This window comes from Elgaria multicarinata, chromosome 14 (assembly GCF_023053635.1).
Source record: "Elgaria multicarinata webbii isolate HBS135686 ecotype San Diego chromosome 14, rElgMul1.1.pri, whole genome shotgun sequence".
Classification (NCBI taxonomy): domain Eukaryota; kingdom Metazoa; phylum Chordata; class Lepidosauria; order Squamata; family Anguidae; genus Elgaria; species Elgaria multicarinata.
Window position 1 is genome coordinate 29,048,991 of NC_086184.1, and position 25,610 is coordinate 29,074,600.

General features: G+C 47.0%; 1 protein-coding gene across 1 annotated transcript in view; it reads left to right on the plus strand.

Annotated features, from left to right (window-relative positions):
• Positions 1-25,610, plus strand: part of CPNE2 (copine 2) — a 159,704-nt gene that overhangs the window by 83,914 nt on the left and 50,180 nt on the right. Inside the window, exons 5-8 of the mRNA XM_063141362.1 lie at positions 6,704-6,775; positions 13,702-13,785; positions 21,502-21,591; positions 24,796-24,894. Coding sequence (XP_062997432.1) covers positions 6,704-6,775; positions 13,702-13,785; positions 21,502-21,591; positions 24,796-24,894 — 345 coding nt within the window. The remainder of the gene's footprint in view (positions 1-6,703; positions 6,776-13,701; positions 13,786-21,501; positions 21,592-24,795; positions 24,895-25,610) is intronic.

Sequence of the window (25,610 nt, forward strand, 5' to 3'; positions counted from 1 at the left end):
CTGGTTGGTCACTGTGTGCACAGAGTGCTGGATTACCGTATTTCTTCGATTGTAAGACGCCATCGATTGTAAGACGCACACTAATTTCAGTACCACCAACAGAAAAAAAAACTTAAGACACACCCACGATTCTAAGACGCACCCGATTTTTAGAGACGTTTATATGGGGGGGGAAGTGTGTCTTAGAATTGAAGAAATAGGGTAGATCCAGCAGGGCTCTTCTTAGGTTCTTAAGTGCTTTTTCTTTCTTTTTATGGAGGAGTAATTAAACCTGTAGCCCGTTCCAAAAGCCGGAAGTAGCATTGCTTCAGCCTCAGGTTGTCTGGGGAAGGGAGAAATTTAAAAAATTCTCCGTGCACGGTTTCCCCAAATTTTCAAGCTGGGGGCCCTGCCCAGTTCTTTGCTTCTGTTGTGTGCCCTGTTGGGGAAAACTTACAGGCACCTGCATTTTTTCCTATGAGGACAAATCTTTGCAGCAGTGTGTGTTGTGTTGGGGAAACAAATAAAGAAATAAATTTAAGGCACAATCCTATGCATGTTTAGACAGGTAAAAGTCCTACAACTCCCAGCAATCTCCAGCCAGCTATGCTGGCTGGAGAATGCTGGGAGCTGTAGGTCTTTTGCCTGTCTAAACATGCATAGGATTGTGCCCTTAATTACTGGTAGAATAATTTATAATATGTTTATCTACATTGGTGCTTTATATCATAGTATTACATAGTGTGTTGGGAATGCCTTTATGGGGATTTCCCCTCCACACTTTGGTTATTGTTTTGATCACTTTTACTCCCCCACCCCTCTCCATTTTTTAATAGTCCAATGTCCCAAACTTTTTGGGCGGGTGGGGAACCTTTAAAATTTGGGGAGAGTGTTGTGCGGTTTGGGGAGAGCATTGTGAAACCATCCTTAGGAGATCTCCAACCTCGTTAAGTCAGTGAGCGCCTTTGGAATGTTGAGGGTGTGCCCGTGGGCACTCTCACAACATGGCTGCCTGGAGAAGAGAAGATTGAGGGGAGACATGAGAGCACTCTTCAAATACTTAAAAGGTTGTCACAAAGAGGAGGGCCATGATCTCTTCTCGATCCTCCCAGAGTGCAGGACACGGAATAACGGGCTCAAGTTGAAGGAAGTCAGATTCCAGCTGGACATCAGGAAAAACTTCCTGACTGTTAGAGTAGTACGACAATGGAACCAGTTACCTAGGGAGGTTGTGGGCTCTCCCACACTAGAGGCCTTCAAGAGGCAGCTGGACAACCACCTGTCAGGATGCTTTAGGGTGGATTCCTGCATTGAGCAGGGGGTTGGACTCGATGGCCTTGTAGGCCCCTTCCAACTCTGCTGTTCTATGATTCTATGATTCTATGACATTCATTCCCCAGAAGGCAAACAGGTGAGAATAAAAGAAAAGTCACTTGCCTGAGAACCTTAAGTCCATGGCAGAGGTGGTATCTGAGCTCCAAAATGCAAAAGTACTCTTTTGAACCCAAATAAACACGGCACTGGAGGGCAGCCATTTGCTTTGCAGTTTGCCAGCCTCCCAGTTAAATATATATATCTTAAGAGCCTCGTGTGGCACAGAGTGGTAAAGCAGCAGTTTCTGCAGCTGAAACTCTCCCCACGGCCTGAGTTCGATCCCAGCGGAAGGTGGTTTCAGGCAGCTGACTCGGGTCGACTCAGCCTTCCATCCTCCCGAGGTCGGTAAAATGAGTACCCAGTTAGCTGGGGGAAAGGTAATAACGGCTGGGGAAGGCAACGGCAAACCACCCCGCTATAAGGCCTGCCAAGAAAACGTCAGCGAAAGCTGGCGTCCCTTCAAGGGTCAGTAATGACTCAGTGCTTGCACGAGAGGTGCCTTTCCTTTCCTTAAATCTTAAGAAAATGAATTAAAACCGTGAGGGACAGGGAGCCTGGTGGACACAAAGAGAAGTGTGCGTGGGCACAGCAGTGCACAGAAGGACCAGGTAGCAGAGCCCAGGTCCAAGATGTGAATAGAAAAGCTGGAATTTCAGCAACCGAACTCAGTTTTGCAGTTACACCATGGTGACTGCCCTGGCCCAGAAATTCAAAGGCTTTAGCTTAGGGGTGAGCCTATAATTTTATCACCTCCAGCTCAAACCATGAAGGCTGGTGACCATACTCCGGACAGGGCCAGCAGTAAGAAACCATCATGAGACTAGCTCTGTATTGTATCTGGCCGAATGAGGAGGGTCTGGGTCTCCATCTGCTTGACACTAATGAGGAAAAAAGAAGAAGCAATTACCAGCTCATCTTGGGTCATCTCCGCCAACAAAAGCTCCATGACTCACTGCTCTTTATTCAAATCATTTCGGAAAGCAAAACAACAGCTAACAGGGAAGAGCTATTTTCAGCAATGGTCAATGTCATCCCACTGCTGCTCCCTAGGCAAGATTTAAATAGGAGTTGGGGAAAGATGCCCTGCCCTGCTACGCTGAGGCGAGGCACCCATTTCTAGAGGGGCAGCCCTGTTGGTCTGTTGCCTCCCAAGCAACAAAGGAGACTGGTCATACTTCAAACACTTAACAGATTCATTATGGCACAAAGCAGTGCCGGTTCCATGCTTTTGATGGGCCTTTGGCAGGACACCTTCCATGGGTGTATGATGAACTCCTTCATGCACCACTTGAATTGTTTTGGCGTCACTAATATTTCAATTGTCTTATGGCTGGTCTGCAGTGAGCTCTTCCACCATGGCATATGGCACCTTGATGATGGCACCTTGGTCCATTTCTGCACAGGCCAACGTCACCATCCATGGTAGGCTGCTGGACCTTCCAGCAGGAATTTGGGGGATGCTCCTTAAGTAGACCTGCTCCACACCCACTGCTACACTTGCCATGGCCAGGTTTGGCAGAGCAGCTTGGGAAAGCAGTGCAGCTTTGACATGATAATGTGTGGACAGCTCCTTCAGGTCCATAAGGGCTTTCATAGCCGGGTCAATCGCAGCCCAAATAAGTACTTGTGCAGCCATTCCTCCTTTCCAAGTGCAGGCCGGGGGTGGAACCAACTGTGGAGGGAGGAGGGGACAGGATGAGAAGAGGAGGAAAAGGGGGAGTAGGCAACGGCCGTGCAAGGAAGAGGTGTGGGAAATTGCCGCCACCATCACTAGCCCTACTGAATCACTCACTTAGGGGAGGGGGAGCAGGGCGGGGGAGCGGCCGTTGTTAGCTTGGCATGTTAGTTGGGGGGTGCTGGGGGGAGCGGGATAGCAATTGGCTTTTGTAGTACGTATGTGGGACCAGCAGTGACAGATTACAGATTGGAGGGTTCCTGTTCACTGTTCCAATCAGCCAGCCATGCTCTCTTCCAAGGTATTCCATTCCATTCTCCCTTCCCCTTTAGCAATTTCCCCCATACAAATTTCTGTGTCTTTCTGCGATCTTGAAGGCTCCCCTGACCCTGCTGATGACTAGGGCCGGTGCCAGGCTATTTTGCGCCCTAGGCAAGGTGAGCTGCTTTCACCCACCCACCCACCGCAGGTAGGCAGAGACAGGTGGGGATGGAGGCTGCGTTACCCACCCTCCCACTCCCACAAGCGTCCCGGCTTGGCTTCGGCTGGGTGGGACGCTGCGGTGGGGCGGGCGGCTCCACATTCTGACGGACGTCAGAACGTGGAGCTGTCCGACCGCCCCCAACCCACCCCAGCGTCCCGCCCAGCTGAAGCCAAGCCGGGACACTGGGGGGTGGGCAGTTGGAGGGCTCCACGTTCTGACGTCTGGCGCATGCCGGAAGTCAGAACGTGGAGCCGTCTGCCCACCCCCCACCCCAGCAACCTGGCTTGGCTTCGGCTGGGCATGCGCCCAGCCAAAGCCAAGCCAGGGACACTGGGGTGGGGGGCGGACGGGCGGCTTCGGAATGGCACGCACGGAAGCTGCCCTAACTCAGCCAGAGTGGCTCTGGGAGTGGGAGGGCGACTTCCGGGCATGGTGTTCGGCGCCCTCCTTACCTTGGCGCTCTAGGCGGCCGCCTGACTGGCCTCTTTGGCAGCGCGGCCCTGCTGATGACACCCTCTTGCGCCTGGATGCTCTCATTTTCGATCATATAAGCAATGGCGCTTGCATCCAAACATCAGAAGTAGAAGGGGATGCGCCAGATTGTTGGCTGGTTGTGCACAGCGGCCTTCCCCGTCGAAAGAGCCGCTTTCTTGTCTCTCAACCACCATTTAGGATTCAAAGATATAGTGTGTGGAAAACTGACTCTTTAAGAAGATATGGGGGACGTCTACATGGGCGCTTTACCCCGGGGCAGCTTCGGAGTGGTGGCAGGTGAGTTACATGACACAGCGGCCACTTTGAAGGGATCCGGGGCAAAGCCCCAAAGCTCTGCGCTAAAAAAATCAGGGACTTTTTTTAGTTCGGAGCCAGGCTCTGTGCCTCTGTGGAGGCTTTTTAAGAAAAAAATATTAAAGGGGGTGTAACGGATGTCAGGGTCCACCTGACAACCCTGCAAGGTAGGCTCCTGGACCAAACGTCCTGAACTCCCAGGCAACCCACCTCCCTAGCCTTGTTCACAGCCGGGACGAGCCGGATGTTCAGGGAATAACACACGGACACACATTTAGGGACCAAAGCAAATTTATTGCAATCACTAAAACGAACACGTAAGGCCTTGTTTGGTAAATGCATCTTAAAAAGGGAAAGGGAAAAGGAGATGAGGAAAAGGGAGTGAGGAAAGAAGGTGAGGAAAAGCTCTAGCAATTAGTAGAGTGGCCCTATGAAAAGGAGGACAGGGCTCCTGTATCTTTAACAGTTGCATAGAAAAGGGAATTTCAGCTGGTGTCACTTGTATATATGGGGAACCTGGTGAAATTTCCTCTACATCACAACAGTTAAAGCTGCAGGAGCTATACTGCAGCTATACTGTGACCAGATTTAAAAGAGGGCAGGGCATCTGCAGCTTTAACTGATAGGATGAAGAGGAAATTTCACCAGGTTCTCCATATATACAAATGACACCTGCTGAAATTCCCTTTTCAATAGAACTGTTAAAGATACAGGAGCCCTGTCCTCCTTTTCATATGGTCACCCTAGCAACTAGCCATTACCCCAATAAACAATCATATGTCCCCACACCCAGCCGATCCAGCGGCTGGCCTTCTCCAGAATACCCACACATGTTAAAACATAAAAAACCTTTCTAACTCCAGGCGACCCCCTCCTGGTTGCCTCAGACCTGATCTTCCCATTTGACATACGGACGCACCACCAAGGAAGATGGAGGGTCTTCTTCATGGGGCTTTTTATCTCTTCGTTGGACCCCCTGCCCCGTGACACTTGCTAACCAACCAGTGCCCTTCCCGGGCTTCTACCTACCCCCTCCCACAGGGACCAGGCCCACCTCCTTTTCCCCACAGCTGAATCCAGTTAGCTTCTGCACCACCCTGATAATCTCCAGGTGCTAGTGGGAGTCAGACTGGCTCAAGGCAAGAATGACCTTGGCTGGCAGCCACCAGCTCTCACCCTCCCCATAGAATCATAGAATAGCAGAGTTGGAAGGGGCCTACAAGGCCATCGAGTCCAACCCCCTGCTCAATGCAGGAATCCACCCTAAAGCATCCCTGACAGATGGTTGTCCAGCTGCCTCTTGAAGGCCTCTCGGGTGGGAGAGCCCACAACCTCCCTAGGTCACTGGTTCCATTGTCATACTGCTCTAACAGTCAGGAAGTTTTTCCTGATGTCCAGATGGAATCTGGCTTCCTTTAACTTGAGCCCATTATTCCGTGTCCTGCACTCTGGGAGGATCGAGAAGAGATCCTGGCCCTCCTCTGTGTGACAACCTTTTAAGTTGTCCGAGCCTGGCACAGCAGATTTGAAAACACAATAGAGCATACATAGAGAACAGATTTTACAGTCACATAGCAACAGCTTAGAGGCGCAAGTTTGCACCCCTGCCCTTCACAGGGGGCAGATGTGGGGAGAGGAGCGGGGCAGCCCCAGAGCAAGCTCAGAGGTAGGAGAGCCGGCTGCCCTGTTCCTCCTCCTACCCCAGTGTTCCCGGCAGCGGCAGCTGGGGAGAGAGGAATGGGGCAGCATGGAGTCAGCTGCTCTGCCAGGAGAACTGGGGAGCGGGGGGGGGGTGGTGGGGAGGAACAGGACAACCGGCTCTCCTACCTCTGAGCTCACTCTGGCTGCCCCGTCCCTGTCCCCGTTTCTTTTTATTCTTTAGATGCGAAGGATCTCCCCCCCCCAAGTTAGCTGCAAATGCGATCCTTTGCATTTACAGCTAAACAACCCCCCCCAAAAATCCCATTAAAAAAACCCCCCACTTACCAGAGAGGAGGGGTGTAGATGCTCCCAGGTGCCTTGGGTGGGCAGGCGCAGTGGCGGCACCTGTAAACCCGCAACTGCGCTCCTTCCCATATAGACGCTGGGAAGGAGCGTCAATGTACCTGTGCCCCGGCTCGCCCCGCCAGGCGCAGCAATACCGCCGTCGTATAGAAGGGGCATAAAGATCAAGGCTCTGCAAAGACGTTTGCTCAGAATTGGTCAGTTTTTGTAACGTATTGGAACGGATGGTTCGAGTCTTTATGTTACGTTGGCAATGTTGTACGGCTTCCCTTCTTTTCTTTATTGTTTTCTTGTTATGATTTGTGAAAAGAACACGAAAGAATTTTTTTTAAAAAAACCACAAATATATCGCGTGTGTGGCTTGCTGAGAATGAAAGAAGTTTTCCTTTGTCTTTCAGATAGCAGCCCAAGAGCTGTCGGACAATCGCGTGATCACCCTCAGCATGGCTGGCAGAAAGCTAGATAAAAAGGTAGGTGTTTGGGGGGCTTTGTGTCCCATCCCCCACGCCCCCCCCCCAAAAAAAAATACATTCATGCGGCTGGAGTATGTAACCAATGTGAAGTTAATTTTACTGTGAGGTTATGAGAACTTGAGTCTATGCTTGCAGTGAAATCTTATTAAGTGAAACCTTGCACAAGCTTTAAGTGTGTGGCAGGTCATTCCCACCTCCATCTTCAGCCTCAAATGTCTTCCAGTGTAATGCACCTAATGCTGGGAATATTGCAACCTTATTTGCAAGTTACTGGAAGGGGGCAGCATTGCCGTTAGCTAGTTCATGGGAATTTTGACCAGAGCTAGCCTTGGGATCCCTATAGCCTACAATGTGGTTTCCTGTGATTTCTTCCGTTTGCTCCTGCCCTTCTTTCCACACTCCCTCTCTTTGCTCTCTTGCTCCTGCCGGTGTAATGGAACACAAAACAGACTGAGAAAACTTCTTTTGAAACTCTGTGCTGCACCTTGACTTACAAATATAAGTCAAACTGTTTTCCTTTCTTCGCTGAAGAAGGGCGTGGTCTCCTTTTATTCTTCTGAAATAGCCTGTGTGCATGTGGGACTGGTAAATGCTCATTCTGTTTGGCTTTCCTGTTTTGTTTTTCTCTGCTAATTGCCTTTCTAACAGGAGGTGTCATTACTAAAAAAAAAATCTCATCATCTTATTCCCCCAGGAGACCCACATTTCAGACCAATCAATGCAAGTAGGGTGGGTGGAGATCCCGAGTGCATAACTGGAGAAGGAGGTATAGCTCAGTGGCAGAGCAGGCTCAGCTTCCTGTGTTCCTGTGAGTTACCCAAGCAAGTCTCTGTTTGATTCTGAGGCCGTTTCTACACTTGCCTTTCCCCCACCCTGGGATCGTCCCTGTGCATCCAAATGACACACAGGGGATCCCGGGAGCAGGCAGGGACGGAATAATGGGCTCAAGTTAAAGGAAGCCAGATTCCAGCTGGACATCAGGAAACACTTCCTGACTGTTAGAGCAATACGACAATGGAAGCAGTGACCTAGGGAGGTGGTGGGCTCTCCCACACTAGAGGCCTTCAAGAGGCAGCTGGACAACCATCTGTCAGGGATGCTTTAGGGTGGATTCCTGCCTTGAGCAGGGGGTTGGACTCGATGGCCTTGTAGGTCCCTTCCAACTCTGCTATTCTATGATTCTATGATCCCTCCATTTTCCTGGGATAATCCTTAGGCGTAGAAAGGGCCAGAGATGCCTTTTCTACACTTAGTTCACACAGAGTGCGCTGGGCACTGCGAGGAGTATTTGTAACACAGTTAGAAGGAATGCCACTTCAGTTGCACTTCAGCTGGTCGACTTTTCAACCAGCTCCTGCAGCTGTGCCTTTAAGACCTACTCACTGGGCAGTCATTAGTGGGGGAGAGGTATTAGCTCAGTGGTAGGGCACCTGCTTTGCATGCAGAAGGTCCCAGGTTCAATTACTGGCAGCATCTCCAGGAAGGGGTAAGAACATAAGAAGAGCCCTGCTGGATCAGACCAAGGGTCCATCTAGTCCAGCTGGATCAGACCAAGGGTCCATTTAGTTCACACAGTGGCCCAACAGCTGTCAACCAGGGACCAAAAAAGCAGGGCATGAGTGCAACAGCACCCTCCCACCCATGTTCCCCAGCAAATGGGTGTATATAGGCCTGCTGCCTCTAATACTGGAGGTAGCACATAGCCATCAGGACTAGTAACCATTGCTGGCCTTCTCCTCCAGGGTAGGAAGGAATCCTGCCCGAAACCATAGAGAGTCCTTGCTGCCAGTCAGTGTCAACAATCCTGAGCTAGATGATGGACGAAGAGCCTGACTCAGCAGCAGGCAGCTTTCTAAAGCAGCACTATTCAAATACTTGAAAGAGGAGGGTCAGAATCTCTTCTTGATCCTCCCAGAGTGCAGGACATGGAACAATGGGCTCAAGTTATAGGAAGCCAGATTCCGGCTGGACATCAGGAAAACCTTCCTGACTGTTAGAGCAGTACGACAATGGAACCAGTTACCTAGGGAGGCAGTGGGCTCTCCCATACTAGAGGCCTTCAAGAGGCAGCTGGACAGCCATCTGTCAGGGATGCTTTAGAGTGGATTCCTGCATTGAGCAGGGGGTTGGACTCGATGGCATTATAGGCCCCTTCCAACTCTACTATTCTATGATTCTTATCTGTTTTAGCTCAGAATATAAATGCAAGACTTTCTCCCACCTAGCTGTTCCTTTCATTCTCCCCCACTCCATTCAGAAAAACTGTAGGGTTCATTCAGACGTTGAATTCATTGAGGCTCTAGCAAATGGAAGGGACAACACTAATTTTCTCACTAGTCTTCCAGAGAACAGGTTTCCTACTAACTTGTCCAAGCTTAAAAGTATAAATAACTCCTCCCCTCTCCCCTCCGCTGCCCCAGTTGCATTAATTTTTGGCTGAGCTCTTGCAAACATCCATTTGGGCGTGACGCTGAAAGGGCAGGTGCCACGTTTGCCAGCGTGATGCAACAGAGAGCAAAAACAGTCGAAGGATATACTTGGGATGCAACAGAGGTAGGAGGATGGGGAGAAGGAATTGGGGAGTTTAGTAAGGTACACAATCCCCCCTCCTTTCCCAGACTTTTTGAAGACCTGTTCAGTGTCCCTTTGGTTTCTGAACTTTTGGCAGGCAGCCTGTTTTCCTATACCTCTTCATACCATGAGATTTATTTACTTTTATTTATTTATTTATTTCACTTATATACCGCCCCCATAGCCAGAGCTCTCTGGGCGGTTTACAGAAATTCTAAAATTGAGATAAAAACAAGTATACAAAATTTTAAATTTTAAAACACAGAACATACACACATGAAGCATTAAAAACTGTTAAAAAAAAAAACCTAAACATGTGGGTGATTAAGATGTACTGCCATATGCCTGGGCAAAGAGGAAAGTCTTAACCTGACGCCGGAAAGATAGCAGCGTTGGCGCCAGGCGAGCCTCGTCAGGGAAATCGGTCCATAGTCTGGGGGCCACCACCGAAAAGGCCCTGTCCCTCGTTGCCACATTCCGAGCCTCTCTCGGAGTAGGCACCCGGAGGAGGACCTTAGATGTTGAACATAGTGACTGGGTATATTCACGTCGGGAGAGGCATTCCATCAGGTATTGTGGTCCCAAGCCTCCTTTGGGAGGCTGGCCTCATCCTGACATCCTGAGGTCCCCAATTCCAAGACGCTCAGCACAGTACAGTGAGGAGAGGGGGAGGAAGAGAAACTTGCTCTATTTTTTGCAAGAAAATGAAAGATAAGAATCGTATCTCTTTTCCTAGTGCAAGTTCTGTTCACTGAAGACACACTCCTTTGCATCTGGCACTTAACCTTATTGTCCTTTTGGCACCAGGCAAAGGCCTATTTTATTCCCCCAAGGTTTTTAGAAACAATTTTAATCTTGCTGAGTGTTTTATGCTGCTTTTATGAAGATGTGGCTTTTAGCTGTCTTTCTTTTGCATTTTCGTAAAAATGATTGACTAGTGTATTTAAATACTTGTGCTAAACAAACAAATAAACAGACAAATTGGGCCGGTAGCGATGGAGAGGGTGCCATGTATGCGCTTTTGAGAAACTCGTGTTTGTCTGTAAATTGATTGGAAACAAGTGGTCCTTTAAAAGGCAAACTTGAAAAGGCCCTCTTGAAAGAGTCAGCACAGGAATGCTGACGAGAGTCGGTTTGCCTTTCAAGAGTGTTCCGTGCGGTGCAGGTCAAGCTTAGCGGCTCCTGATGAAAAGGAACTGGAAGAGAGGACTTTGTGTGTTGTGCTTTGTTGGTATATGTTGCATATTTTTCTTCGGAGACACCTCTGCTTTTTCCTTTTTTAAAAAACCAACAACGTTATTTCTCCTCTAGTTCCCTAGGCTTTTCTTTTCCAAAGCTGTCTTTACAGGCATGCCACTTGGAATTCAAATGCACATCCATTCAAATACGCACCTTCAGTTGATAATCGCCAGCTGCTTACCTGTTTAGTTATCTATTCTAATTTATTTTTTATCCTGCTTTTCACGGGGCTTCCAGAGGAGGGAGGCTTTTATTGTGTAATCACCTTGCCTCAGTCGCTGAATTTTACAGGGAGTCCAGCCGAAGTGGTCTTCCGTTTGTAACCCTTCCACGTTTCCCCACTGCCCCTTCAGCCTTTTGTTCTTAACAGAAGAAGAAAAAAACCAGCTAAGGAGGAAATGTTGAAATCGTCACACATACATTGCCTGCATCATGGACCAGGATGCTGAGCCCTTTTCCTCAAAAGAAGAGGCTTCCGAGTTAATTGTTCAGGAAGAGGACTTCCAGAAAGGTGTCACATATAACTTCAGGACTCAGTTGTCCTGGAAGACCCCAGGGACTTGTCCCCTTGCATTCAGAGGAGACTGCATTTCCATCCATGGACTTGAAGAGTCCTACCATGAAGAGTCTAGCACACCACGGCCGTGTCTGTGTCATCACAGCCTAAGGCTGCTAAAATACACCAGGAACCTTTAAGAGAAAAGCGCTTAGTCAGTGTAGAGGCGGGACTAACCAGCCTAAAGGAAACCAAACCCTTATTTAAGGCTCAGTCACAATTACCTTCTCGTTGGAGCAGCATACAGACAAGATTGTTTGGCTTCCAGTCCCACCTGGAGCTCTCTGTGGTGTTGTCCTATTCCCATGACTGCCTCCCTGGGAAACTTGCCTTGCCTCAAACACTGGTAAAGACCCAGTCCATAGTGGAACCCTGTGATCCAGCCCTTCCCAGTGTCCAATAACACTTAAGTTCTTGCCACAACCAGAGGCAAAGCAGAACAGACTTTTGGGTGGTAGCACTAGGAACCCTTTGTCTGGAAGCACCCATAGTGAGGGCAGAGGCTGGATTTAAATATGATATGGAACATCTACCTATCTGTGCAAACTTGCCCACATGGGATTTCCCACACTGAGCCTTATTCAGGCATTATGCCCAGACACGGTAAGTAAGGGACATGTGGTTGTACACACTGGTCCCACCCCCAATATCCCCACGTACGCTGCCCCTGCCCCTCTCCAACTTTGCCACATGCAGAAGCTGACTGCATTGACAGTTGAATCTTCTCCCAACGCTGATGATAGGTCTGCATCCTCCGCAGCGCCAGAGGGCAGTAGACTAGATTGGGGGCACAGGGCAGGCCCCGTGACCCTCTCAGCTCTATCCTCCAGTGCTCTCTGCTGTTGTGCATCTGCCTCTTTGCCTACTGCTTCAGCTCAAAGGGCCCTTTGGCAGTATTATGGGCTTGAGACGAAGGCTATGGCTAGACAAGGGGGTAAAGGGGGTGGCAATCTTGTGATTTTATGATCGCAAGATTGTCGCCCTCATTTACACGCGGCCGCCATTTTGGTTTTGGTTTTATTGGGGAGGGAGCGCACGAGTGCTCATCTGCAAAATGGTAATTTTGTTAAAAAAAATAATTATTCCCCCACCCCTCCCACCCCACCCCCGATGGGCACAGAGCTCCTAAGAAGCTCCGTGCCCCGTGCATGGCTCCTGGCTCCTCGCGGTTACTTGCGAGGAGCTGAGACAAACTGCGATGGTGGGCCACACTTTCTGCAGTTTCGGGATCATCCCGAGGCCATGGAAAAACTGCGGAAAAAGGGTAGGGTGATATCCTGGGGAAAGGGAGGGATGATCCCTCCCTGCTCCCGGGATCCCCTGTGCATCATGTGGATCTGCCCTGTGCCTGTTTGGTGCATTCTCTTCCCCTCCTTATTGTTTTATTATGATTTTATTAGAATGTAAGCCTATGCGGCAGGGTCTTGCTATTTTATTGTTTTACTCTGTACAGCACCATGTACATTGATGGCGCTATATAAATAAATAATAATAATAAATAATAATAATATCACCCCATCTAGCTATGGCCTAGATTACTGCAGCCATATAAATTGGCCAGTTATCCCAGATTTGAACTCTTAACTCTGCATAATAGTATAGCAGGCCAAGATTGAGGCTCAAACCAGACCTGATGGAGGTAACACAGGAAGAGTTTACAGATTTATTTTTAAAACAATTGAAAGTAGCTAACTTCATTGACAGTTGAATCTTATTCCCACACAGAGGTTATTGGGCAGATTGGGAATCAGTGGAGGCTGGTGGCTCAAATGTCAGTGGGGCAGTGAAAACTCTGAAGGAGCCATCCAAGGCCCTCTGCACCTTGGACAGCTTCTTTAGAGTTCAGTCAGGCTCTGACTGAAACCACAGTAGTGATATCACCGCTACCAGTCTGCACTCTTAGAAATGTAATAAATAAGCTGATGGAGTCTGAAACTTACAGCCAAGAGGGATGTTTAATTCTTTCCCTTCTTGATGTTAGTCTGCTCATAGTTGCTCTCCCCACAGGGGAAAAAGCTGCTGGGAAAGCCACTGAGGGAGGATTTTGCAGAGTCAACAGAGGACAGGGCTAAGCAGTCCCCAGTGCTACTTTCCAGTTTTTAAAACCAGAAGATTATTCACACACATCTCCCACATTTCATCTAGCTTGGCTCTTGGGCATAGCTCTTGGGTAGCCCTTTAAGTAGGCCAGTTGACTACCACAACAGTTTAAGCCCCTGGCGCTCCTGATAAAGTTGCTCAGAATTAGTATGTGGTGAATGAAGTCTTTTGTGTCTCAGCAACGGTTTCGTACCAAGAATGTTTGTTGCTTTTGGGAAATAAAGGTATCTCTGGATGTTTGCTACTCACTTGTGTTTTGATTGTCAAGATTGATAGACCTGTGCTGTTTATTCATTTGAATTCTATCACAGGGAGACCATAACAAGAGTCAGTAGACATCTCTACTTTATAGCTTAGCGATTTCTACTCTCTCTTCATTTAATGATCTACTTGAGATTGCTGAACAAAAATAATATTATAAGCATTACCATGTTTCTATTTTCTCTACCCCTTGCAGGACTTGTTTGGAAAATCCGACCCCTTTTTAGAGTTTTATAAACCAGGAGATGATGGGAAATGGATGCTAGTCCACAGAACAGAGGTAAGCAGATTGGGTGGTTTTTTTGGTAAAAATTAACTATCGTCTTATATCATGCTTTTTTCTTGTAGCAAGGGATGAGGGACTTAAGCCATGGGCTACTTGGAAAGTTTGATTACCTTTGTGCCTTCAGATCATTCCTTCCAGTTATTATCCCTACATTTTCTGAACCTTTTGAGGACACCTAGTTTTCAGTAGCTTGGAACATGAGCAGAACAGTTGAGCCATAGGGAAGCTTAGGACCAAACTAGAGGTGACATTTGACACATAGGTTGCCCTTGTGCAGTTGATTTTTCTTGAAGTCAAGCAATCACGATATCAATATAAACTCTCCTAGCTTAAGAGACCTTCAAAAAGAGAGCCAGTCTGATGTAGTGGTTAGAGTGTTGGACTGGGAGTCGGGAGATCGGGGTTATAGTGCCCACTGGGCCATGGAAACCCACTGGGTGACTTTGGGCCACTCACTGACTCTCAGCCCAGCCTACCTCACAGGGTTGTTGTTGTGAGGATAAAATAGAGAAGAGGAGGATTATGCGTGCCACCTTGGGTTCCTTGGAGGAAAAAAGGCAGGATAAAAATGCAATAAATAAATAAATAGAAGCACTGGGCCAGTTAGTCACCAAATTTATAATAGAAATACTCACAAATACAATTGTGTCAATTGATTTACAGATGTACACAATCCGTCAGAGTTTCAAAGTGACTGTGTCAATTATGCTGTTGTTTTTTTAGCAACAACTTTGACAATTCTGTCTAATCTCTTTAACGACAACCATAACAAATATGCCTACATGGTGTGTCGCCGTTTTGACCAGATGAGGTCTTCCTCGGGTATTTCTATAAATCTCACAAGTTTAATAACATTTTGCAATAACTGATAACACTGCAGAAAACAGCACTTCCTCAATAGGACAACTTCTGAGAAGAGTCGTTTTCTGCCTCCGCTCCTGCACGTACCCTTTGACCCCACCCCAGGGCTCAACATAAACTCTCTGGGTAGCCTTGGGTGGTCCTGGCCAGCCAGAAGTTAACATCATCTGCTTGGAAACACAACCTGGCCCCAAATGTCCGAGAGCAGCTCTGGGTGGGTTTTTGAGGTTTGGCAGCTGCTGAGAGAAGCAACGTGGATAACGGTTGTGGCCGTTTGAGTTGAGAAACTGAGGCTTTTCTTCCCCTTCCCATGGTTTCTTCAGTCCTGATGACAGCTGGGGTTGTGGGTATAACCTTCCTGCTGAGATGGTGGCACTGTTCTTTGTGGGGGTTCTGGTTTTAATACACAGTTGCTTTCAGAGGCTTTTGGGGAGCAATGAAAAGAAGCCTTGTCCTCGACTTTCAAAGTCAAAATGATGGACGCACCCTGCGGGCCAAGTCACATATAGGACTTCACGAACGAGTAAAAGCTGCTGCTTCAACCATCCATCCCGACTCCGGGCAGAAAACCACTTCCCTTTTCTGTTCCAGTGGGCAAGACAAGAGGTGGTGATGGGAGCGGTTGTGGCTGGGAAAAAGCGGGCTGGCTAGAGATCTGAATGGGGAATGAGTCTGGGGACCGATGGCTAAGCCCCAACAGTGCCTGGACAAGGCAAGCAAATTATTTCTTTCTAGCAGTCAGGATTTCTTTAACTTTTTATTAATTTCAAATTATCTTTAAGCCACCTTTAAGAGGAAGATATAACTGATACAAAAAAATGCTAACCAAATACAATAAAAAGCAACCAACAAATATTCAATTAAAAACAACAACACTAATGAAGCCTGTATTCTGCGGATTTATTGAACGACCAGCTGAAACAAGCGAGTCTTCAGAGCCTTCCTGAAGATCTTTTGAACCCCCCGCCCTCTCCCCAAACCACTTAGGGTCTAAACCTAAACACATTTATTAACGTGTAAGCCCCAGTGAGCTGAATGAGGCAGGATCTACACTACTGATTTAAAATGGTTTATAACAGTAGTGACCTTTTTAGGCCCAGGACACACCCCATAGACAGTTTTCAAACTGTTTTCAATGTGTTATATCCTGCTTGGTGTAGATCCGGCCTGAATCTTCTGAGCAAACATGCTTAGGCTTTCTCTGTAAGTGGCTTTGTCCTTACATGGTGCTTCTTCCTGGGAAAGGAAGGAGTTTCCCACCATCTAGCCAAATAAAAACTTCATTTAGGAGACTCTTAACAATTGCTTCTTTGGCTGGAGGTTTCCCATTTTGTGCCATTTGTTTCTTCGTTACTGTGAGTAATCTATATGGAACCTTGAACAAGCATTGCGAAGGTTAATGGATAGGCGTGACTCCATTACTTTCTTGTTGAGTAGCCAGAAAAGGACTTTTTAAAAAGAAAAATTCTGCTAGCCAGAACTTTTAAGAACCTCTGGGTTTACCTGCTTTCCAGCCCAGAAAAGAGGCAGTTGCTCTCCAAGGAACCTTATATGGAGACAGTTATCTATTAATTTCATAGACTCATAGAATAGTAGAGTTGGAAGGGGCCTATAAGGCCATCGAGTCCAACCCCCAGCTCAATGCAGGAATCCACCCTAAAGCAGGAATCCATCCCTGACAGATGGTTGTCCAGCTGCCTCTTGAAGGCCTCTAATGTGGGAGAGCCCACAACCTCCCTAGGTAACTGGTTCCATTGTTGCACTGCTCTAACAGGCCCTCCTCTGTGTGACAACCTTTTAAGTATTTGAAGAGTGCTATCATGTCTACCCTCAATTTTCTCTGAGTGCACCCCTTGGCTTTCTTCTTTGCATGCGAATGAGCTACCATTCACTCCTATGGGAAAGAATTACATTTGGAGCTTCTTGACACTGCCTTCCGTTCCGCTCCGAACAATGAGGATCAAACTAGCATCAAATTCATTGGAAAAGATAATACTTGACACTGGGGGTGGGGGTGGGGGCAATTTCATGGGGACCACAGCTTGTGGAAAGGGAAGGTTTATCTCTCTCCTCCCAGCTGCGATTCCCTTGTCAGCCTTCCCCCAACGTATGGACAGAAGAGAGGCAAGGCTGACGGGGATGTGATGGAGGGGGCAAAGTTCTACCATTGTTTTCTTGGGACTGAGCCTAGCAGCCCTGCGTTCCCAGAAATGTGGCAGTTGCTGCTTTCTCCATGTGCTTGCAGTTCTTATGCTGAGCCTGCATAAGACTTCTATGGCAGCGAGAGACATAGGGACTTCAAGCTATGTTGCACGTCATAAATCAGAAGCATCTTTTAAAAAAACAACAACCTGGGAGGTTTGCTTGTCTTTCTGCAAACTGAAGGGCTGCCTTCTAGCGCCATCTTTATTTGGGTTCAGAAGGATGGCTTTCCATTTTGGAGCTCAGGCCTCAGCTGTTCCTTGGGCAAGTGAATATCCTTTTATTCTCACCTGTTGGCCTTCTGGGAGATGAGTGTTCACGGCAGTCGTTTTGTGAGAGTGCCCACAACGTACACATAAACATCTAAATGTGCCCACTGACCCAAAAAAGTTGGGGACCACAAAGGACAATCCCTGCACTGGGCTCTTCCCTGGGCTCCGTGGTGTAGTTGTGCATGAGAGTGCAAACGCAGCGCTGTGTGGTTGTGAACTGGGGACAGTGAAGCCTGCAGCATCATATAGACAAATGATTTCACTCTCATAGATTTCTGTTAGTGCTGACACTTTTGCGAAGTGTGAATTTTCCGTGTAGGCTCTCCTTCCAGACACCCACGCAGGGCTCTGGCGTCTGACGGTTCTACATAGTCCCAGTTTTACACTATTCCTACTATCTGTTTGTGGGTTGTGCCTTGTTCTGTCCAGCTCCACGTAGGAAGTGTTTCCTGGCAAAGTAGATCCGATAAGACTGAGCACTGCCCGCCTCTGAGTTAGGGCATAGATTAATTGTTAAAATGTAAATTCCGGTGGACAGATTTCAGGCTTGTCGGATCTATTTTTAATTTTTCGCTTTATTCAGGCTATGCATGGACCCTGCAAACTGCTTCGGAAGCCTGATTCGGACCTGGCCCATTCCGCTTTGGACACCAGATCCAAAACGGGATTTGGACATCTGAATCAAGCCCCCTCCCACCGAGCAACACGCCCTGCCCGCCCAGCCACATGACCCCCCGTGCCGCGCCTGTACAGCCATTTATGCCTGTAATGTAGCATACATGATGGCCCTACAGTCACCATTTCCACAACATTTAATTTCTGGAAGAAGAGTTGCCATTTTAAAAGAAAATGGTGACCCCCTCAGAGACAGCAACGGCTGTGGGCACTCTTTTGATGGGTCCAGGACTCTAGGTAAGGAGAAGGGGACTTGCACGGCTTGCCAGGCAGCTGTCCAGATTGGTCCAAAGCAATCTGAAATGCTTCGGACCAACCCGACCCGAATTGGTCCAAATAGGCCCGCTTTGGCTCCAAATTCAGATCTGGAGTCGAAGCAGTGTACAGCCCTAGTTTTTACTAGACCACCAAGTCATAGCCTTTGAATGAAAGAACAGGCTGCCCCTGATTAAACTCTGAACCTAGGAATGTGTTGTTTTCATTTCTAGAACTAAACTGAGCTCACAGTCCTTTCACATAAAAGTCCACTTCTGGTTACCCCAAGCTGCCTTCGTTTCAGCAGCCTAGGTTGCTTCCAGATGAGGCTTTTATGGCACCATGGCTCCTCCCTATTCACAGAATATTACCGGGGGTGGGTGGGGCAGATATAATCTCCAGCTTGAAACCCTCCCACGTTTTCCTACCTCTTCTGCCTTTTCCCTGACTAGAAAGTCCATCTTTTGAGTGCAAAGATTACTGCAGACGCTGACTGCAGCCAGGAAATCAGAAGGCGTTTACTTCTTGGGAGGAGAGCAATGACAAATCTTGATAAAATAGTTAAGAGCAGAGACACCACACTGACAACAAAGGTCCGCATAGCTAAAGCAATGGTATTCCCCGTAGTAACCTATGGCTGCGAGAGCTGGACCATAAGGAAAGCTGAGCGAAGGAAGATAGATGCTTTTGAACTGTGGTGTTGGAGGAAAATTCTGAGAGTGCCTTGGACTGTAAGAAGATCAAACCAGTCCATACTCCAGGAAATAAAGCCAGACTGCTCACTTGAGGGAATGGTATTAAAGGCAAAACTGAAGTACTTTGGCCACATAATGAGAAGACAGGACACCCTGGAGAAGAGGCTGATGCTAGGGAAAGGGGAAGGCAAAAGGAAGAGGGGCCGACCAAGGGCAAGATGGATGGAGGATATTCTGGAGGTGACAGACTTGACCTTGGGGGAGCTAGGGGTGGCGACAGCCGACAGAAAGCTCTGGCGTGGGCTGGTCCATGAAGTCACGAAGAGTCGGAAGCGACTGAACGAATAAACAACAACAGAAAGTCCATCAAGGGGAAAAAGATGGAATAGCTGCCCAATACCTTTTGATTTAGGAGCACTGCTAGTTCAGTGGCGGAAAGCCTGATTTGCGCAGCCTGATCCGTTTCGGAGGAACGGCTGCGGGCAAGACGCCTCAGCATGTGATGCCGGAGGAGCTTGCCTCACTTTGCCTAATGGTAAGGCCGGCGCGGGCAGCCAGAGAAGCCCTGTGTACACCACAGCAAGAAATTTGAGTGTGTTGATGGAAAAAAAAATTGCTGCATTGGGTGCATCAGGAGAGGAAAAAATGCTGATTATTTTTAAATGCCATTATGATTTCATTTGAAGGCTGCTGCATCCAGTCTTTTACTGTAGTTTGCCAGAGATCGTTAGCTCATAATTTGTATCACTGTCTTTACTGTGCTCATGGTGGTCCCCAGGTCAACTGAGAAGGAATGGGGGAAGAAGCCATGTTTGTTAATTCATATGGCTGCCCTATTTGTGTTTAAATCGGGGCGTGTGTGAAGATCCTTATTTTTACATGAAGAGCTGCATGGAAGTGAAGGAAGCTCAGCCTTTCCCTGTCCTACCCCCACATGGTCCGACAGTTCAGGCGCTTTTCTCCCCGGCCCGTCTTGCTCCCAGTATCAGACCTGGACTGGGAGAAAAGAGCTGGAAGTAATTGAGCGCACGGAGGAAAGAAATTGAGCCCATCTGTCACTCTTGCATAACTTTTGAAGTAAAAAGTACAGATCACGCACACCTCCAGTGTTCTGTTTTGAGAGTAGAGAATCATATGGGGTGGGGTGGGGTGCGGTTGTCCTCCTCCAGGTGTTCCCTGGGCAGGATGCAGGCGTGCAGCGGCGTCAGGGCTGACGGGGACGTACCACTGGCACTTTTTTATTAGCAGGGACACTGATGTCCTCTGCCACCCCCTTTAGAGTCCCCTTTCCCCTTGAAGCTCCGCTGCAGTCCTCCCAGTACCTGGGAGAGGGTATGGATTTTCTCTGCAGTGATATATAGGAACGTAAGGAGAGCCCTGCTGAATCAGACCAAGCATCCATCTAATCCATGTTAGTATTTGTATTGTATGTGTAATTTTACAAAGAATAAATTCACTGAAGAATGAATTAGGCAAAAGATTGAACCAATCTAAAAGCAGGTGTTTAAAACTAAGGCACAAGAAACGCTGAATCATTCAGTGTCAGCCTGTTAACCATTTAAATAGGGGAGTGTCTCAAACAGAGTTGTGGGGCGGAAGTGAATAGGAGGTGGAATGTACATGCTGCTGTGGGAGTTTGTTTGGGAAGCTGTTATCTCGTTGTTCGGTGGCTGCAAGAGCGAAGACCTCAAGCAAGTTCAGCCTGAAGGTATTCAAGAAAGACTTTTACAAAGGAAAGAAGGAAAAAGGACTCTTTGCAGAGGAAAAGAATATAACTTAGAACTGCATGTATGAAAGGAATACAAGTTGTTCATATGCTGCTAATATGAAAAGTAAAGCTACTCATCCTTAAACCTAGCGTAAGAAATTTGTTCCAGCTCATAGGTTTAAAGGGTGAATCCACTGTGTCACTCTGTTTCAAAACAAAAAACCCTAACAATCCAGTGCTCTGTTCAACAGTGGCCAACCGTGGGAAACCCACAAGCAGGACATGAGAGAAACAGCGCTCTCTCACCCATGTTCCCCAGCCACTGGTGTACAGAAGCCTACTGCCTCTGATACTGAAGGTAGCATATGACCATCAGGACTAGTAACCGTTGATAGCCTTCTCCTCCAGGAATTTGTCCAACCCCCCTTTAAAGCCATCCAAATTGGTGGCCATCGCTACGTCTTGTGGTAGCGAGTTCCATAGCTTGACTATGCCCTATAGTTGTCATCTATCCCTGTTGCGTTTTGGGGTGGCCTGATCTTGAATGGGGAAGTTAAGACCCAAGAGCTTGGTGGAAGACCTGCGCCTGGAAGAGATTCTGGGGTTATGCAGAGCCTTTAAAAACAAACAAAAAACCTTTCTGAAGTTTTCGCAAATTTAGTCATACAAAATACATAAAATAAAATTAAAATGTGCTGAAATTGCAACTTCCCCCCAACGTGCATGGTGGGGTGTGTGCAGTTTGTGCATTTGATGGTGGATTTGTACATGGGGGGGGGCAGATTTGTACATTTTTGCACGGGTGAATTTGTGCAAGTACAAATTTGCGCAAATTTGGGTATTTGGAAAAAATCCGATCCCACCAATGAGCAGACGCCAGAACAAAAGGCTCTGACAATCCGCGAAGTGCAGACAGAACAGATTTTACAAAATCCATAGATCCGCAGTCCCCATCATGTCTAGTTTGGCCTTCAGTGTCTGGACCCGGTTGTGAAATGCTCTTGCCTAATGCCTCTTCCATCTCTCTCTCTCCAAACTGCAGGTGATTAAATACACGCTGGATCCTGTGTGGAAGCCCTTCACTGTGCCTTTAATATCTCTGTGTGATGGGGACATTGAAAAACAGATCAAGGTACCAATTGCCAAGTCTTCCTCCGTTTGGTTCCATTGTCTCCAGTGCTGCCGATGGAGAGAGCAATTTTAATTAGAGTTTCTAATCTTGAGAGCGGTATGCCAAAATCCCTCTTCGGTTGCCTAGAAGCTGCAGGACATGTAACCCTTTCCAGTTGCTGCCTCCTCCTCTCCTCTCCTCCTGCCCACTGTTCCTTTCCGACTAACTAATTAATTAAGTTTGAAAACTTTGGGTCTACATCTTAGCTGAAAGGCCTTCAGTGTGGCTCACTTGAAAAATACAAAATAAATCCCCATGGCAATAAATAGCAATATGGTTAAGCTCTGTCAAAACAGACATAGATATTTGGTGCAGATTCAGGCTTGAGACCTACATAAGTCTCATCTCCACTGAATATTTAAAAAGTGAAGGGAGGAATTGCTCGGTGGGGAAAGGGGTGCTCAGCTGTGCCCCCCATCTTGCCCTTTCTGTCTCCTCCCGGGGGCTTTTCTCCAGCTGGGGTTCCCAGGTGTGTTTCCTGAAGCTGGGAGAAAAGTAGACTTCAAGAGGAAATAGGCCACAGGCGGGATTAAGTTCTTCTCCAAATCACACCCTCATTCATTGCATCTTGGATTTTGGAAAGAGATAGGGTGACCATATGGAAAAGAGGACAGGGCTCCTGTATCTTTAACAGTTGTATTGAAAGGGGAATTTATTTATTTATTTATTTATTTATTTATTGAATTTCTATACCGCCCAATAGCCGGAGCTCTCTGGGCGGTTCACAAAAATTAAAAACATTCAAAGTATAAAACAACAGTATAAAACCATAATATAAAATACATTATAAAAGCTCAACCAGATAAAAACAGCAGCAATGACATTTCAGCAGGTGTCATTGGTATGTAGGTAGCATCTGGTATCTTCATCACAACAGTTAAAGCTGCAGGAGCCCTACCCTCTTTTGTATCTGGTCATTCTAGTTATACTCCTGCAGCGTTAACTGTTGTGATGAAGAGGGCATTTCACCAGGTACTGCATCCAAACAAAGGACACCTGCTGAAATTCCCTTTTCTCTACAACTGTTAAAACTACAGGAGCCCTGTCCTCCTTTTCATATGGTCACCCTAGAAAGAGACCCTGATTCCTAGACCCGGGTTTGGAATTTTTAAATTAATTTAGTGATGACTGCTGAATCAGCAACAGCTTACCAGTCAATGCCTTTATAGAAGCCATATCATCAACAACTTCCTAAAAAAACCCAGTGAAGATTGAGCCTTGGAAGTGGATTCTGCATGAGAGGGCAAACATCAAGAACCCTAAAATACCTTGTCTCTCATCCACCTCACTTCAGAAGAGAGGAGCACTTTGACAAAGCCTCCTTCTAAAATTCCAGCACATAGAATCATAGAGTAGTAGAGTTGGAAGGGGCCTATAAGGCCATCGAGTCCAACCAAGTGCCTACTCCGAGGGAAGCTCGGAGGATGGCAACAAGGGAGAGGGCCTTTTCAGTGGTGGCCCCCCAATTATGGAATGATCTCCCCGATGAGGCTCGCCTGGCGCCTACATTGTTATCTTTTTGGTGCCAGGTCAAGGCTTTTCTCTTCTCCCAGGCACTTAGCAGTATTTAACAACATATGCTAAGTTTGTTTGTTTTTTAATGGACCCCAGAACGGTTGTTGTTTAAATGGATACTGTTGTTTTATACTGTTGGTTTTATATTTTTGATGGCTTAAAATTTTGTATACTTTTTAATGTTCACTGTTTTTAACTTTTGTAAACCGCCCAGAGAGCTTCAGCCATGGGGCGGTATATAAATTTAATAAATAAATAAATAAAAATTTAATAAATAAATAAACCCCATGCTCCGTGCAGGAATCCACCTCAAAGCATACCCAGCTAGATGGTTGTCCAGCTGCCTCTTGAATGCCTCTAGTGTGGGAGAGCCCACAATCTCCCTAGGTAACTGATTCCATTGTCATACTGCTCTAACAGTCAGGAAGTTTGTGGGGATCTATGCGGAGTGATGCTTCTGAAGATCCTTTTTAAACAAATCCTAAACTTCTGTGCTTTAGCCCACCCTACCCCAACTCTTTCATTAAAGTCTCTGAAGCTGTTCATTCACATTGGCTTTGTCAGGAAAGACCCATAAATAGATACTAGATTTCCTTCCAACCTCATTATTATCATCATCATCATCATCACATTTATATCCCTCATTTTTTCCCTCTTGCAAAGAACCCAAGGCCATTTACATGGTCCTCCTTCTCTCCATTTTATCCTCACAACAACAATCACCCTGTGAAGGCTGAGTCAGTGACTGGCCCAAAGTAACCCAGTGAGGTTCATTGCCTAGTAGGAACTAGAACCTAGATCTCCCAGTTCCAGTACTGTAACCACTGCATCATGTTGGCTTTCTCAGGGTCATCCCAGAAAAAACTGCACAGATGACAATTTCCTATGCAATATTTCTCACCACATTGTTGTCCAACATATCCTTTTCAGTGTGAAGATTAGAGAAAACCAGATCTGTGGGTTGGAAGCAGAAGCAGGTTGTGCACAGTGTTGATTGGCTGGTGACTGTGACATCATGACCCCCTCTTTCCACAGCACTGTTTTGCAATATATATATATATTTAAAAAATTAACTCTTTGCTGGGGATTGATATGTAAATAAGAAGCTCTTGGAAGTTGTTGGAAATAGCTGATATTGTTTTCATGGCTTTAGTCTTTATCTGCTCATTGGAGCCATTCTGCTATAACTTACTCTTTCTATGACCCTGTTCAGACGACATGCTAAGCCATGGTGGTTAAGTGTTTTGAGCTAAACATTATTGTTTAGCGTGATGTATGAACCATGATTTAGCATGTCATGTGAACCATTCGTAACCATGGTGACTACATAACCACGGTTTAAACATGCTCACTAACCATTTACTGCAAAAGGGTTAGTGGACTAACCATGGCTTAGCATGTTGTCTAAACAGGTTCATTATTCTGACAATGAGTTGCAACACCTGGTCAAAGCTATCCCAACTCTGAGACAAAACTGACTTTCTTTTATGAAATTGTTCTTTCATAAGAAGGGGGAATGTTGAACTTCAAGCTTCTTTGGTGAGCATGGCTAAGTGTGTGTGTGTGTGTGTGTGTGTGTGTGTGTGTGTGTAACATCAGGACATCGGTATGCTCCCCAAGACCGCTTGACTGTTCTCCTTTTCCTATCAGATCGTGTGTTATGATTATGATAATGACGGAGGCCATGACTTCATTGGAGACTTCCAGACTTCCGTCGCTAAGATGTGTGAATCCCACGATGCCTTTGCGGTAAGATCTAAAGAATGGCCTTGGATTGGAAGGGTAGGCCCGTAAAAGGAGCTGCGTTATCTGAAGCCAGTGCCTGGTCCATTGGGTGCAGGAATGGCTGTTCCAGAGGTCGCCAAATCATTTTAAATAGATAAAAATAAGAGGAAAATGAACAAATCCAGGAACTGAATTCTTCATACGATGACCTAACGAAGTGATATGGTGGCCAGATGGAATGGCCACTGCAGGAGACAGTTCTGGGAATGGAGGAGTCAAGAGGCAGTTGATCCCAACTGGGCCGATGGAGGGGGCCTTCCTATCTTGCCTCTGCCTCTGTGATAGTTGTGCAAGACTGATCGATTGGTTTAAAGTATTTTTGTTCCACTCCTCAGCCAAAAAGGCTCCTGGTGTAACATACATGCGATCAGTAAAACAAGATGGTCCCTGCCCACAGGTTTACAATCTAAAAAGACCGGCAAACAAGGTAAAAGAAATAGGGAGAGAAGAGAAAAAACAAGTCTTTTAAAAGAAGGGCTGGAAAACTGGCCCCGCTTCCCTCTCATCTCCCTCAGCACAGCATGCTGGGATGGGTGGTGGTGGTGATAGTTGAGAGAGGAGGAGACTTTCTAGTTACTGGGTCTCTCCAAACTGAGGAGAAAGTTTGCAAGAAAGGCAAATGCTATTTTGGGCTGCATTAATAGAAGTATAGCTTCCAAATCACGTGAGGTCCTGGTTCC